Source organism: Pomacea canaliculata, linkage group LG8, assembly GCF_003073045.1.
Source record: "Pomacea canaliculata isolate SZHN2017 linkage group LG8, ASM307304v1, whole genome shotgun sequence".
NCBI classification, from domain to species: Eukaryota; Metazoa; Mollusca; class Gastropoda; order Architaenioglossa; family Ampullariidae; genus Pomacea; species Pomacea canaliculata.
Genome location: NC_037597.1, coordinates 9875539 through 9890841, shown reverse-complemented (window position 1 = coordinate 9890841; position 15303 = coordinate 9875539). Strand labels below are relative to the sequence as shown.

General features: G+C 35.7%; 2 protein-coding genes across 8 annotated transcripts; one reads left to right on the top strand and one right to left on the bottom strand.

The window, feature by feature from the left end:
- Positions 1 to 243: 243 nt before the first annotated feature.
- On the bottom strand, positions 244 to 6196 carry LOC112570942 (hydrolethalus syndrome protein 1-like). Of its 6 annotated transcripts, none has more exons than XM_025249686.1 (9): positions 6064 to 6196; positions 4773 to 4885; positions 4372 to 4500; positions 3724 to 3827; positions 3112 to 3305; positions 2607 to 2662; positions 2221 to 2370; positions 1854 to 2032; positions 244 to 1698 (listed from the first exon to the last, which is right to left on the bottom strand). In XM_025249686.1, exons 2-9 carry the CDS (start codon positions 4873 to 4875, stop codon positions 1564 to 1566), a joined length of 1050 nt encoding a protein of 349 aa, XP_025105471.1. In that variant the 5' UTR covers positions 4876 to 4885; positions 6064 to 6196; the 3' UTR covers positions 244 to 1563. The 6 variants fall into 6 exon arrangements, with proteins under 6 accessions (XP_025105471.1, XP_025105474.1, XP_025105472.1 ...); XM_025249689.1 differs by having other exon boundaries at positions 4773 to 4882; positions 6064 to 6192; XM_025249687.1 differs by lacking the exon at positions 6064 to 6196 and adding an exon at positions 5802 to 5967.
- Positions 6197 to 6329: 133 nt separating this feature from the next.
- On the top strand, positions 6330 to 12602 carry LOC112570946 (ribonuclease Oy-like). Of its 2 annotated transcripts, none has more exons than XM_025249695.1 (10): positions 6330 to 6512; positions 7000 to 7042; positions 7542 to 7650; positions 7791 to 7846; positions 8154 to 8226; positions 9426 to 9493; positions 9786 to 9899; positions 10147 to 10195; positions 10455 to 10526; positions 10865 to 12602. In XM_025249695.1, the coding sequence occupies exons 2-10, from the start codon at positions 7005 to 7007 to the stop codon at positions 11066 to 11068; spliced, it is 783 nt and encodes a 260-aa protein (XP_025105480.1). In that variant the 5' UTR covers positions 6330 to 6512; positions 7000 to 7004; the 3' UTR covers positions 11069 to 12602. The 2 variants fall into 2 exon arrangements, with proteins under 2 accessions (XP_025105480.1, XP_025105481.1); XM_025249696.1 differs by lacking the exon at positions 6330 to 6512 and adding an exon at positions 6588 to 6689.
- Positions 12603 to 15303: the final 2701 nt, after the last annotated feature.

Below are 15303 nucleotides of genomic sequence, written 5' to 3'. Positions count from 1 at the left end.
AATTTCTTGTTGGATTAAGTGTTATTCGTAGTAGTGCATTTACTTTGGAAATAGTTGAGTTAGTTATGTAGTCTTCAGACTTCTGGTTTCAAATCTTTGGGTGGTTATGTGTATTGCACAGGAGATTTCCTTGATCAACAGAACTCATCCTGATGCTCAGATGTCATTTCCTTCACTTTTAGGTATTTTATTGGTGCACACTACACCTTGAATTTACTTAAAAGCTCACTCACAATAAACAAAAATTTGTTCAATATTTATTTTCAAATAGATTGAAGTCACAAAAGCTGTCAACAACAAGCCCGACATTAAAAATCAAGATTAAAAAATAAATCATATGACTGCTTGCACAAAACTCATTTACTCATCACTGACAACTCTATGCCTTGCCTTTCAGACAGATTTGGAGACAATTCTCTACATTCAATTCTGTGAAAATGTAACCACTGAAACTTAAAGAAAAACAACACATAACCACCCTAAACAAACATTGGTGCACTGCTGCTGAAAGATAAACGTTTGTTGCCCAGAAATCAAGACCTATCTCATACCCCATGAAAATGCCATTACTTATCAATGCACAGGCCTGACAATAAACCAGTTTTTTAATGTAACACATCTGAATTATATGCTTGATAAAACATTGGGTGTTTTCAATCGCCCAGACTCTAGATTCTACTGAAACCAACAACCTATTGATACATAAACACTAACAAAGAATCTATATTTAAAATCCTAACGAGATTTCAGTTTATCAAAAATAACTTCGAACTGTTCTTAAATAATCATTTATCCAAGATGGAACATATGATCACTTAATTTACTTTGTTAGACTGTCATTGTTTCCATAAAGTGGGTGCTCGACCTATTGGATATTTTTCAGACTTCAAAATAAATCAGCAAATTACTGGGAATTGAAAAGGTTTAAAACTTATTCTTATTATATCTCCATAGGAACTGATCCTATTTTCTCTGTAAAACAAAGAGGGTGTTTTCACAGATACTAAGAAATTATTTTCTCTGTAAAACAGAGGGTTTTCTCACAGATATTTAGAAATTTCATTCTCAATTTTCTGAGGAGCAGTCATTGAAATCATCAGATATTATATTTTGGCCTGGTCTAGGCCATGATCTGAAACCTGCTGACAAAAATATGAAAGAAGTTGGCTGAAGAAATCTCCCTTTAGTCTGAAGTCTAAAAATTGTTATGGATGCAAAAATGCAGCTGACTTGTGGAGTACACGGTCTGGTAATAAGAAATTATATCAAGCAGTATTTTGCAATATTAATGTCATTTAATAAAAACTAAATTTTCTAAAAAGTTTTTTTGGCCTTCGTGCTTACACTTAACAGTCTATGATTTTTAGTCCATTATACATTCTTGAACAAAAATGTCGATCACAGTCTAAAATTTCATCACAGTCACTTAAGAAATGCATGCATATATTTTTTACTAGTTATTCTATAGCAAAAGAACATTAGAAATCCTAAAAAAAAACCCAAAAAAGATAATTTATGGAGTACTCTACCTTAAACAAGAAATAAATTTAACCAGCTGTACTACTAGAAGTCATGAAAAACTCCACATGCTGGCATATTTCCTTGTGCCATGTCCATGCGAATCTGCCAGCAGAGGGCTGACCGCTTCTTTTCAGTCGGTACCACATAACTGTTGGGCACAAAAATCTTATGCTGCTTCTGTAAAAGTGAAATAAAATTAAGCTATCAATTCAGTAAGTAGTCTTGACATCATTATAAAATTAATTGTAAATGCAAGCACACTTCCAAATTTAACATCAAGAATGCTTTTCCCAACAGAAGAAAAATTATGTCCAAGAAAATAGTGCGCAAACCTTCTCGGGGATTTCCTGTACCAGCATCTGCTCCCTGATGTTCCAGCGCAATCTCTTATGCAACTTTTCTCCAGGTGCTTTTTGTAGAGACCAAGCCTGCTTCATCTCATGGTACCGATTAACGGGGTCCATACGTCGAAGGTTTTTTGTGTGTGGATGCTCCTCCATCGAATAGATAACTATCAACACAAGATGCATTTTAACAGTCTAAAGCCTACAGAAAGTAAGCAAAACTAAAATCCTCAAAAAAGGGAGCTGACCGCAGAAAATGCAGTTTCTAGTGAGAATTATGAATTGTTTACGAGGCAGTGCCTATGAACTCTAGTGTTTTTTTCGTTCACAAACAACCTAAAATGCTTCAACACACCTGAAGGCAGTCGAGGATCACTGGGACTTAGGCGGTAGGGTGGGGGTTCCTGTGCAGATCTAGCTGAGTGGCATCTCCTGAATTCTTGCCCATTATCTAAATCATGCAACACCAGGCGGTCCACCATTTCTTGTGCATCACCAATGCTTCCTGTGGGCACAAAGCAAAAAACTTTTTTTTCATACATGCATGCTATAAGTAATAGGTCTACATCCCAAGATATCTGTATCATCAACAGTTTGAGAATAAAATGGAGAACAAAGATGCATGCCTTTTATCAAAGTTGTGCAAAACCAATTTGCTGTCTCTAAAACCTTGGTAGCAGGAGGAAATCCTAATATGATGCAATTTCATGTCTGTTATAAAACAGACAAGTTTATAGTTACCGTTATCGCTTTCTGATACTGTCTCATCAATAAATTTTGAGCCTTGGTGGTTCTTCCTGCAAGACAGAAGTCAACAAATCAATGTCCTGAATTAGTGAAATATACCCATCCCTTTTTTGACATATCTGTTTTTGTTTTTCTCCTAACCTTAGCTAACATTTAGCCTGACCCTTTCCTGCCAAATCTCTCCTGGTGCTACTGCAATTATCATCAAGAAACAGAAATAATAAATGTGTGATTTATATATTGCATAATCAAACTCATGACAGAATGTGAAGGATAAAAGGAAAAAAACAACATGCAGACAAGTAATAAGAAGACACAAAGAGAAATCTAAGAACAAACAGTAAGGATGGAGAGTGTCATAAATCTGCAGAGGAAGACGAGCATGTGGACTAGCCAGCTGACTATAATCACAACTATGTTGATTGGTGAAGGGGTAATGCTCATGAAAGATGTGTTTTTTGTGCATCTTTGTATTAACAGTTAAAAACAATGATCAAACCTAAGTGTCTTCCTTTTCATCAAGCGTCTTCTCTCTGAATCTGTTTCAGACATATCATCCCGCACAGCTGGACTTTTAACCTGCATTCTTGTTGACATTTCATATAGAGAATAATACCCTGGCACAGGGGCAGATTTTGGCCTATTCAGTGATTCAACTTTAGCTCCAAGGTCTGATGGCTCAATATCATTTTTCTGATCAAAGAGAGGGGGAAAAAAGTGATTTTTATGTAGCCAAGAATACCAAAATATTCTGCAAATAGAGGGATTGCTCCACAAACCCTAATTAGAATAACACTGGAAATATTTTGCAGAAACACAAATAAAATTGCCTTTATATTTTTATACATCCCCAAAAAGTATCTGTACCAAAACTTATCTAGTGTTCTTTCTCACATGTCAGTGTCACTTATCCATGTTACACCACCACCACAACCTTCCCTGGTAACTTTTGTTATGCCATAAACAAGAAAACCCACATTGAATAATACAAGAGTGTTTAAAAAAAAATCTTTTTTACCAGCCAATTAACCATATAGTACACAAATGTGTAAGCTTGGTATGACAAAGAAATTTCATAGCTTAAAGATTTTAGAATAATACTGAATTGTACCTTCACAGCATCATCAGATGAAACAGGCATTGAACCACCTTTGTTAGTAAATTCAGACCACAATCCACCAGACTCTGAGCTGGGTTCAGCATGCCTAGATAACTCTGCACGACATGAATAAAAGAAGTCAGATAAAAGACTACTGGGGGAAAAAAGAAAAAGAAAAACTTAATCATAGGAACTGATAAAGACACACACAACGTTTCTGTGCTTTGACTGTACTAAGCAGCAGCAATGTGGGGTTTTTGTCGTTTACTGTGGTTTTATTGCTATAAACTTGCTTGTTTCTATTCTCAAACTAAATAGTAAAGAAGTTACTATTCTATCAACTGTCTTGATGCTACAGCAATCTGAAAATAATGTTACATTTTTGTTGTCATCTGCAGGAATGGTTTCCTTCTTCGCCCATAAATTAATTTTCTTAGTATGGTATGTCTCCACACAAATTTCTTTCTTTTTTTCCTTGTTTCCTGCTATCCACTAACTCAGTACAGATTTGATCATAGCGATGCACACGTCCAGCTACTATTTTTTTAACATCCAGACTGTTTTCAATTTTGTCTCAGCATAAAGAATCTCAACCAAGCACACATTTCACTTTAAAGTGTGAAGTTTGAAGCTAAAAATGTATCTGATTTTGGTTCCAACCTGTGTCATCGTGATGGGATATTCCAGTAGGATCGGCACTAGCAGTCATGTTATAGTTTAAATCAAAGGAAAAGCTGCTGTTAACTGAGCTCCCCTTGCTCCTCTCAAGTCGGATTAGCTGATCAAGATCTGAATAGATATCATAATATTTATAAGATTATTATTGTTTATACATTCAACATCTATAGAAGTATAAAATGATTATTAATATTCTTCATTTTTTGTTCCAAAGATACACACAGTGGGTGGACATTTGGTTCTAATTATGAAGTCAAAAACCAACATAATTTTAATTGTAAAAACAAAATTTAGAGAAAAATCTTGATAAGAAAACAGTAATCTCATGATGCACAACATCAAACACTGTGCACAATGTAACCACACAAGATTAAACAGTTTACCTTTTCTAAATTCCCGTAGCTTATCATTAGGTATATTGGTATAGCCCAAACGAGCCAGTTCTTCGCGGACTTCATTATCACTAAACTCTGGTGGGAAATCCATGTCTTTTCTTCTGAATCAAAGAGAAAAGTCAAAATATTTTTTCCATGAGTTGTATATATTCTTCTTTACAGTTATGCTAAATGCACTGGCTACTGCACTGCTATCTACAATACAACTTCACTGATCTCAAGGGGCAATTCAAGATAGTGCTTGTACTAACAATAATATATATATATGTACACACACACACATTGATATAAAAGAGATAATATAAATGTACATGTTGAAATGGTGTCTCTATTAAACACATTCTCTCTTCCACACACACACATTCCCAACAACAGCAGATATAGTTGGTGACCCCAGTCCACCTCAGGCTAGTTAGTACAAGATCACGGCCAGTAGACTTTATCAAGTGAAATGAATGAGTTGCGGCAACGATTGTTTCTGCACACAGGTATCGCATACCTACAGCCAGACAGCAAGAGGCAAGAGTGAAAACTCAGATGCCAACTTAATCAGAAATAGAATGCATGATGCCTTCCTGAGAATTTGCTAATGACATAAGGCTGCCAAATCCCTCTGCCTGGTTGTAGTACAAGAAGTTACTTAAATCGGATAAGCCATTCAAAGCAGAAAATAGTAAAATATGACGTAGCCTACAGAAAGAAATTTTTTGTGCACTGAGAGTTTATGTTATAAAAAATAAATAAATCAAAGTGTGATTCATCTGTAAATCATTCACCAACTTGTATGATATGAGTTGTGTCAAAGATCTCTCGTTCGTAACAACTACAAATATTTCATTGCATTTATGTATGATCGAAAAATTAAATCTCATGATTACCAAAAAATATATCATAACTGAAAATTTTGATCGTAAATCGCAAATAGGCTGTCGTCTTTACATCTGTGGAAGTGATTATCTGCAGGCGATAGATGAATTATGTGATTATGAAGTATGACGTAGATTTAATAGACCGTACCGCAACAGACTAACTTTGTCACTAGTCACTCATGCAGCGATGTTGTCCATCCATTTCAATAAGCTCGAAGTACACAAATAAATATTTCGCTTTGTTATCGTCTTCGTATTGTAGTCACTTAGCGTAACTCGGAAGGAGTAACAAAAATTAAACATGTTCAGACCTGCTTTAGTCACATCAAAGTTGTCCTTGTGGATATAAATATAACATACCAGTTTGATAAATTTATTTTTAATTATACAAAATACAAACAATTACTTACTAATGACTGTTTGATTGTTGCCAGAGACAAGTCAGCAGAAAACTTTCTATCCCGAGTGTACTTCCATTTTTTTTTTTTATTTTTTTTTTTCTTTTGTAGAATCGCAGACACTCTCTGATTGGTGGCGTGACCAGCCAATCATAAAACCGCGAACTTGTATTACTGGACTGGTGGCAGGTGTACACAAAGCTTCCGGTTTACTCACATTCTTTGTTTATGCTCGCCGAGACTAACAGCGGAGAGAACTTCGCAAGAGGCTGAGCGTTGGTCTCGGCAGACAGACAGCAGTCCACCCATAAAACTCAATGTGTTTGCGCTGACTGATCATATGACTTTTATTTTTACCTGCGGGTTGATGGCGTTATCTTCAGCTTACTTATATTCAATGAGATCATCATTTTACAGCATTTGAGGATCTTTGCAGTCTTTGAGCGTTTGAGAGAGGAGGAGTAAGTGAACTTACGTATATACGTATACTTCTTAGAGAAGTCAAGTTTACATTGCTGAGACGTTGAGTCAATGCATGCGTGTCCACTGAGGCCGATGGCACTCATTTACTGGATCTGTCGTGTTCAAAAATAACATCTTTCTCTTGGAGCATTGCAAAAATAAACGACACGAGTTAGGTAACCATTTAATTGTTGCAGCCAACACAGATTTTTCAGACTAGATCAGAATAAAAAGCTAATACAGCCTATTAAAAACATTACTAACAAAGAAGCTGAAACAAGAATTTAAAGTTATTAAAATCAAGACAGCTTCAATCATTCAGCCTGATTTTTCACACAAGTTAGTAAAGTGATCAGTTTTAGTAAAGTAATGTAGGATATGACGTACTGTGTTCAAGGCTCATTCAAGCGTATATTTGTACACACATATACATAACATACTTTTTTACATGCAACTTGGATCAAAATGTATCATTTTATTTTCCAGAGAAAATGTGGCACAAACTTCTACTTTCGTTATTCTTAGCCAAGTGAGTTAAATTAAGTAAATCTTTTTTATTTTCTATGCAGACATTTGCATATGCATGTGAGTGTGCACGTGTCAGTCTGTGTGTGTGGATATCCACTGATGAATATGTTTATGAATAAAGTACATTTTATGGAATTTTCCAAATGTTGAGGTTAGTTAGCTGTGAAGCAGATGGTCATGAGCGTAAAGGCTTTAAAAGCCAGTAGCTCTTTTTTGTACCTAGCAGCAAATAATTTATCAGGGAAACTCAAAAGCAGTAGGCAGTGGAAGAAGTGGGTTGGGAGACTTTCCAGATGCTATACCCTGTACACTGTTAACAATTAAAGGTCACTATCTCTGTAACCACTAGGCAGTTCATGTTTATCTCAAGTATATAGTCAGATGTATGTGATTGTTCACACAGATATAACCAATGATCTAGCAGTTTGAAAATGAAAAAGAAATTTGCCATGATATCTTTGTCATAAACTTGGTGAAAGAGAGGAGGGTTTATGTTTCAGAATACTTGTTTTACCTGTTTGTGATGGCTTTTCTGATGCCCCAGAATGGAATATCCTGAAATTAGCACAGATTTGGCCTCCAGCATCATGTTTTTACTTGGAAGAGCAGGTAGATTTATCTTCATTTTATAAAGTCTTTTTAGATGAATTTTCTTTTCTTTGAACTATAATTGAAAAACAAGCAGACATAGCAAATACTTTAACCTATTTCGCAGTGCTCATAAAATCATTTATTGCTTTCTTTTTAAGCATCAAACATGCAGCATCCCAGAAAGTGTCATGTCCTGGACAGTACATGGCCTGTGGTGAGTAGTAAAACCATATGTCATTTGTAATATACATTGAATGAACAGTGTACAACAGATTTAATGTTTTCCATACCCTATACTCCCCTTTTCTGTGCTGTCCTTTGCTTTTACTTCTTATAAGTATACCCTTTGAAAAAAAATCGATTTTGGTTTTTATGTCATGTTGCTGCAAGTCTTGACAATGACTTCAGAGGTTCTTTTAGGTCATGGAAGATGTCACTTTATAAATGGTTAATGGTGTGCCAGATTTTGAGTATGAATGGTTTGTGTGTATGCTTGACTTGGAGGTTATTTTTGTTCTTAGGCCAACACAAGAGGGAACACTTGGGCCAAACTACTGCAATAACACTTGGAAATTCAATCTTCAGCAAGTTCAGGTAAGTCCTCACCATTTACTTTTTCATCTTTTAAATTATTGTAAAACACATCGAAAGTCTGAAAATGGTTAGTTCTAAGCAAAAATAGGTCACACTACCATTATGGATTACATACTTTTTACAGCAAAGTATACTATAAACATAATTTGTTCTTTTTATTTTGTCTACTGAATTCAAGAGCTGATAAGTAGGGAGCTTTCAACAGAGAAACAACATCAAAAAGTTGTATTTGGGCCAAAAGCTATATAGCAAGCGTCAGAAAATGTTTTTAAAATATAATCAAAGAATGTGATTAAAAATAGTATGTGGTATGAGAGAATTATCATCTGTCTTTATTGATTATAACGTAAACAGCGTGACTATGTTCAAACCACTGTGCTTAAAAGTTTTTTCATTGCAGTATGTATATCAATCTTTTGCAGCAGTCTCAGTCTTTGATTACTTCCCTTATGTTACTTAATGCTTATATGGCACCCTCCCCAACCCCAAACCCCATTCACACCCCTGTGTATGAGTAATCGCCTTGCAATAAGTTGATTTCTGCCGCTAACTTTTCCAGCTGGGATTTTATTTGATTTTGATCTGTCTCTTCATTGGCCTCTAGCTTATTCAGGCATAGCATCCCTGTAACAAAATAGTGAAACACTTGCACCTTTGTTGTCCTTGTTTCTTAATTGGACAGGTTTACAACTTATGTTTAGCAACAGGTGTACAAAGTTTTGAGTGAAGCGGGGGATGAAAATTGTTAAATTGCTTTTGCTGTTATTACTCCATTCCCTCCCCTGTCTCTGTCCGTACTCTTGCACAGGATACTCATTCAAATTAGGACTTTGTTCAAATCAGTTCAGCATAGTATATGTATTTCAAAATGTCTTCAGTGTATGTCTTAGGATGGAAAAAATAAGCATGTTTCAGAGTAAAATTCTTAACAAACAGTTAATGAGAGAACCATAGCAAATAGAAATATTCCTTCCACTGGTGACACATTGTTTAGATTTGATTAAGTTTGAACTGTTTCCTGCCTGCCAAATGTATGAACATCATCAACCTCTCTTTTATTTATAAGATAAAGAGATATGCATGGTATCTTTGAATCTACTATTTGCAAATTTAAACTAATCACATGAAAATGTCCACCAACCATAGTAACAATTTTGCAACTTGCCTTCATTAAGATGACTTTTATTTCTTCCAACTAGGTTTTAAGGCCACTTCTAGATATAAAATGGCCATCATTTTCGGTACAAGATCCATTGCCTAATAATTGGTAAGTAGCCCATACTAAAATATTTGGGTTTTCATTCTTTTTCCCACATCTACCCCGAAATTAAGAAGAGAGAGGTTTTTAAGTGGTGTGTATTTTCTAAAAATGGTTTTATATCTGTAAAAAGCAGATTGCTTGGAAACTTATATTTCTCACAAAAATAGCATAGAATATGTGTGTGTGCATGCATGCATGCAAATGTATATTCTTGTGGAAAAACAGATTTAGAACCTCTGCTTGGTTTGTCATTCCCATTGGAAGGTTATTATCTTTTTCAACTTTTATTTGTTTATAGGCAACATGAATGGGAAAAACATGGCACATGTGGTACATCGGTACAAGACTTGAGAGATGAATTGCATTACTTTAACACTACACTGCAACTGCACCAAAAATACAGTCTCCAAAGGTGAGAGTAGCACTTTTCTCAGTATCAGTATAAAATGGTCTGTGGTGTCTCTCATCTTTAGAAAATGTAAATATCTCCTGTATTTTTAAAAATATGTCTTGATCTCTTGCATGCACAATTTTGCTCTATACATGTAGCATGATGTTTTAAAATATTTTTGCCAATTAGACATTTTTAGTGGTTCTTGATCTGTTAGATACTTAATTAGCATATAGTTTTGTCTTCAACTATTTTGGTTATATTTCAGTTTGTTAGCCAGTCGTGGTATAGTGCCGTCTTCATCAGTTACTTACACTGTAAGTATAGACGGTATATCTGGTACTGTTATTTTACAATTTACTTTATTTAGGAACCTCACTAATCTAATTTTACCTCTAATACTAAAGTAGCATGTAAAGTACATTGAGACGGTAATTTTATTTCAAAGGCCTAGAGACACATGGTACAGGACTGAAGAGTACATTCAAGGTCATTATGAGCACTTTCAAAACTGGTACATTAAGCAGTGCATCATATATCGTTCATTAACCTAATCAGATATTTTTCAATTTTCAGCCTGATGCTGTTCTGACAGCTTTGCACGATATTCTTGGAGTTTATCCAAACGTAATTTGTGTGCGAGATGAGGTAAAGAAAACAGATTTTTAAACCTCTCTGTGTGTGTGGGCAGGAAGTACAGTATTGCAGTAATGATTGGGCTGATGATTTTGTGTTGTCATACTGCTTGCATTGCAACCTAGCATACTATAAGTAATGGTAGATATTGTAGATTAGAAAGTATAAAAGATTGGATTGTCACCAGTTACTGTGATCTGATGTGTATAAATGAATGTTATATGAATTGAGCTCTCATAATAATAGGTGTCTGCATGGGCACTTATGTACAAGATGAAGGAAATACATTCTGCAATACTAAATCATTAAGGATATTCCCAATGTTATATTCTAGGGTCGTTTTGTTACAGAAAGAAAAACAGTCATACCTAGAAACTGTGGAGATCTGCATGACCAGGGACTTTGGTCTAATTGATTGTTCTGGAACATATCAGCAAAAGAACAGACTGACTCATCAGGAGAATCAGATATTAAGAAAAATGTCTGTGTCTTTGTCTGATATTGAAGATTGTGATAAGTCAGGTGTTTTTTATAAGCCTTTCGCACAGAAATAGCAATTGAAAATTTGTTACTCCCCTCTGCTTCAGATCACTTTATATTTCAGGAAGACAGTAGTGCTTTTCAGACTTAAGCTCTTATCCTATACCAATTTATTTTAAAGGTAATGGTTATTACTAATGAATATGTTGAAATCAGAAATGTCCAATCCTTGCAAAATGTTGAGATCATTAAAGATGGCATACACAAAAATCGATGGCAAATTTGAACTTTCAGCCTGGGCTGTGGCAATATTTTCCTACTTTTGTGTGACATTTTGTTTTAAACAGAGGTCTTCAGCAGAGGGTAGCACACTGGGAACGTAGATAAGTAGTTAACTCTTAACAGCTTGAAAATACTACCACACCTCTTCAAAGGCTTCTAGTAACCACCTTTGTGAAGAAAAGCTAAATTTTTAAAGGTAAGGTAAGAAGTGACTTAATGATCAGCAGAACTATTTATTTTTTTAATTAGTTATATAAGTGGGGTCATATTTTAGTCATGACCACTATGTGTTTCCCCAAGAAGGTGATGAAGTTGTCATAATAGGGGATATGAATGGCCAGAATTACATGTTTTAAATGGAATTTGTGATTAGCTTTCATTGTCTTATCCTGGTTTTCCATCATGCGATATGAACTGACACCAGCTACTTTTAAAGGCCAGAATTGATTGTCAGGTTATTATTCATTTTTGTGTATGTAAATATTTGTATTGCCTCCCTTGAATGTTTCCTAGATTTCTTTTTTTTTTTTAAGTATACAATTGAATTTTAGTTTCTTGAAGTTTCATCCAAACCTGTCACTACCCATACTTGGTTAGGTCACCAATGACATTTGATGGGTTTTCATTCTGCTTTTGATTTGCCAAGTGCAATTTTAATATGCAAAAAATCAGCATATAAAAAAAGGTGATATTTGCAGTTTTTAACTGTGACTCATGTCAGATGTAAAAAGAACTCATTTATATTGATATTAATGACATCTTTGGTTTCGGATTTATATTTTCATTATCTTTTAAAGGTCTTGTTGGGTTTATGTGCACCAGTGCTTTCCTTTAATGCACAGTCACAGGCATCTTTCTACAATTAATTTGTTAATTGTGCACCAAGAATAAGGCTAACTAGGTATAATAAAGTTTTTTAATGATGAAAAATACAAATCCTTTAATTCTTATAACTACACTTATTCCCTTTGATGTGTAACTGTATATGGTAGCAACAAAAACTATTTCATTTGATGACAGCTTGAATTTCTGTACAGAAACACTTTTTTACATTAAGCATTCTCTCTTATTCAGTCTTTCATGTACTTGTGGCAGTGCAGTAACAACAGTTAATTGCTGTTTTCTTGAATCATTTATTGCTGAACTAAATGCAGACTTCTAATCTTGGATGCTATATACCTAGCCAGTTGTAGCAGCTTAGATAGAATGTATCTAGCTTCCATAGACTGGGAAGAATGCCTTTGGCTATATCAGGGAGAAATTTTGTATTATTCATTGTAATTTGTTTTTCTATTTGAAAAGTTACTAAAGCAGTATGACAGTTGAGATGGACAATTTGGTGCATTTTTTTATGGTGGCTATTCACTGCTTCTTCTTTACTGGGAATGCCCTATGATTGATATTTAGAGATCAAATCTAGGGGGAAAACTCATTTTATCTCCTGTATCAGGAAGTACAAAAGAGAAAGATTACAGAATGTGTGTGTGAGAGAAAGTGGAAGAATGAGTGAGAGATACTAATCTCAAATTCCAAAGTGTACACCTGAGGCATTTTTATAAATGTAACTTTTGTAACAATGTTACAAGGATATATGTTACAAGAAAGTAATAGTTCAGGTGTAGGGGATATTTAAAAGCTTTCTGTTTTGGAAGTGATGAGTTTAAAAAAAAATGGATATTGTGCAACTAGATCTGTAGAAGCAAAAGCTCTCACCAGAGGCACCATTAGGTAGCATGACATACTCTAGTGGCCATGGAATTTTTATAGTTTTAACCACAAATGGAATCCATACCCATACCATTTTGCCATTTCTTTTTATGTTGAAAATGCACACACTGCGGAAAATGCAATCCCTATTTTAGTAAAACACGAAAAACAGTGTAATTAATATGTACCACAAATTACAGTGACAAAACCGTAATAACTAAAAGATATGAAGGGTTTGTGTTACAAGATTTGGTCAGATTTTTTTTCCTAAATCTGAAAAACTGAGATCATTGTTTTGATTAGGCCTACATTCTGCTATTGTCACAAAGGTTAAGATATTCAGATGGTTACTGCCGAGCACAGAAGTCACAAGCTTTGCCTGAACTCCACATGAAAATCTCCCACAACAACCGCTAGTGTCTCTAACTTTCTGGTTATTCGATCTTGGACAAAAGCAACGCTGTCACTTACTTGGCAATGGAGTTGTATTCCGTGCAGCTGTCGAGTCTGGGAACGTAATGGACCTCGTGTATAGTGTGCCCTATTCTCACTGGAAAATTCTTCTTCTGTAGATTTTACAAGTCCAACAAGTTCCTCGCCTATAGTTTCATCCGAAAGATTCGCCATTTGTGACTTTGGCCACGTTGCCTCTCTAGATTTAGGAAATTCCAAACAATGTAGGTATTCACAAGATGTCCACCATGCTGTAGATTACCATAGGCCATCTTCTTGTCTTTCGTTTCGTGGTGTAGCAGCAAACCAGTTTGCCCATTGTGTCGAGACCACCTTTTGTCTTGTAGTCAAAAATTAACTGAAGCTTTTTGCCTACCGTGGTGTTGTCAACTTCCGGTGGATCACGAGACATACTAGATAGCTACTGCCTTGCCTTTCTTTGAGCAATAAGAAGCCAGCAACCCATGATCATGAAAGGCAAAGAGTGTAGTATTTGCCTCCCTTTTGTTTCTGTAAGAGCACGTGGAATCTTTTCTGGTCCCCAGCAAGATAAGCTTCTTAGCAAGAAGTTTCTCTCCCAGCTCAAAGCTAGCGAAGAAGTAGTCACTCGTTACTTCCACTATTTTCCAACCCAGAGATCGTGTCCAACACAACTCTTTCATCCTGGTTCTGTTCTCTTGGTTGGTGAGGTCTTCCCTTGTATACTTGACAACTCAAAACATAAGACGTTGTGCTGTCACAGCAGACCCAGATTTGTATACCATATGTTCCTGGCTTGGTGGGAATGCATTGTTTGAAGAACATCGGTCCCTATAGACGACTAAAGGTTCACCAACAGTCGCCTTTTCTTAGGGTTCGATCGTAACATTCTTTCAAGTTATCTACCCAAACAAAATATTTCAGAAACTGGTTATAGCTTAAATTTTCACAGGGTCGCCTTTGACATTGTTCAGCAGCAGCAGCAGCAGCTCGTGCTTCTTGCTCCACATCTGTTCTCTCGGCTCACCCCGAGCTTTATAGACACCAGAATCAGTACATGCATGAAGCACTCAAATTCGCTGTTAGTCATCTTCTGCCAGTTTTCATCATAAACAATTTCACACTCCTTGTTCGTCCATTTTATAATGATGTCCCAAATACTCCTTTTCCTAAATAGTTTGAATGAGGAAGCGATTGTGTCCACGTTCTACTGGCATATCGGGTTGGACCCGAAGCTTGTCGAACGATATTGACTGTTGACCTTCGCCCAACTTGTCTTCTAATCGGATTTTGTGGCAGGTAATTTTGCCATCCTTTGATTATGAAGTGTCATCATCTGTTCTGTCACCTCGGCTGCCTGCCTGATTTACATCTTTACTGTCGGAAACTTCATCCAGCTTATTGTTTGTATTGAAACAGAAGATGGGATGTTCTATAGGCCTACTTCGCATTTATGATTTTCCCCAAAATTTTCATGATATTTTTCCCCCAGATCCCCAAGACATTTTTTCCGTATGAGATCTGTCACACTACAAATTTTGCCTGACTTCATTTTCCAAAGTAAAATTTTCTCAGTTACAAAACACATAGTACGGCAAATCACACGCACAATGCAAACTGTGTAGTAAACTCATGAGAGCAATGTTATACCATGTACATGGGGACATTGGGCTTGTGGGGGAAATAGTGCCTATGGAAAAAATGAACAGTGGGAAAAACTTGGCTTGGAAAAATGCGCAAGGAAAATGACAGGAAAAAAACTCGGGGAAATTTCTGGGTAAAAATTATTCTGGTAAAAATGTTACTTGCTCCTTTGTCAGCCTGGGGCACTGATAATCCGTGTAAAAGGGGATGCAGATGAAGATTGTCTTATCTGCAATCGGTTCAT

What these genes read in the sequence shown, in the direction of transcription:
- LOC112570942 (XM_025249686.1), bottom strand. Translation starts at nt 4,875, where the DNA reads ATGGATTTCCCACCAGAGTTTAGTGATAATGAAGTCCGCGAAGAACTG. An exon ending in ATCCCATCACGATGACACAG is followed by an intron (nt 3,828 to 4,371) that starts GTTGGAACCAAA and finishes CATGTCGTGCAG; the next exon opens with AGTTATCTAGGCATGCTGAA. An exon ending in TGATCCTCGACTGCCTTCAG is followed by an intron (nt 2,033 to 2,220) that starts GTGTGTTGAAGC and finishes TTGTGTTGATAG; the next exon opens with TTATCTATTCGATGGAGGAG.
- LOC112570946 (XM_025249695.1), top strand. Translation starts at nt 7,005, where the DNA reads ATGTGGCACAAACTTCTACTTTCGTTATTCTTAGCCAA. An exon ending in CTTTCGTTATTCTTAGCCAA is followed by an intron (nt 7,043 to 7,541) that starts GTGAGTTAAATT and finishes TTTATGTTTCAG; the next exon opens with AATACTTGTTTTACCTGTTT. An exon ending in GATCCATTGCCTAATAATTG is followed by an intron (nt 9,494 to 9,785) that starts GTAAGTAGCCCA and finishes ATTTGTTTATAG; the next exon opens with GCAACATGAATGGGAAAAAC.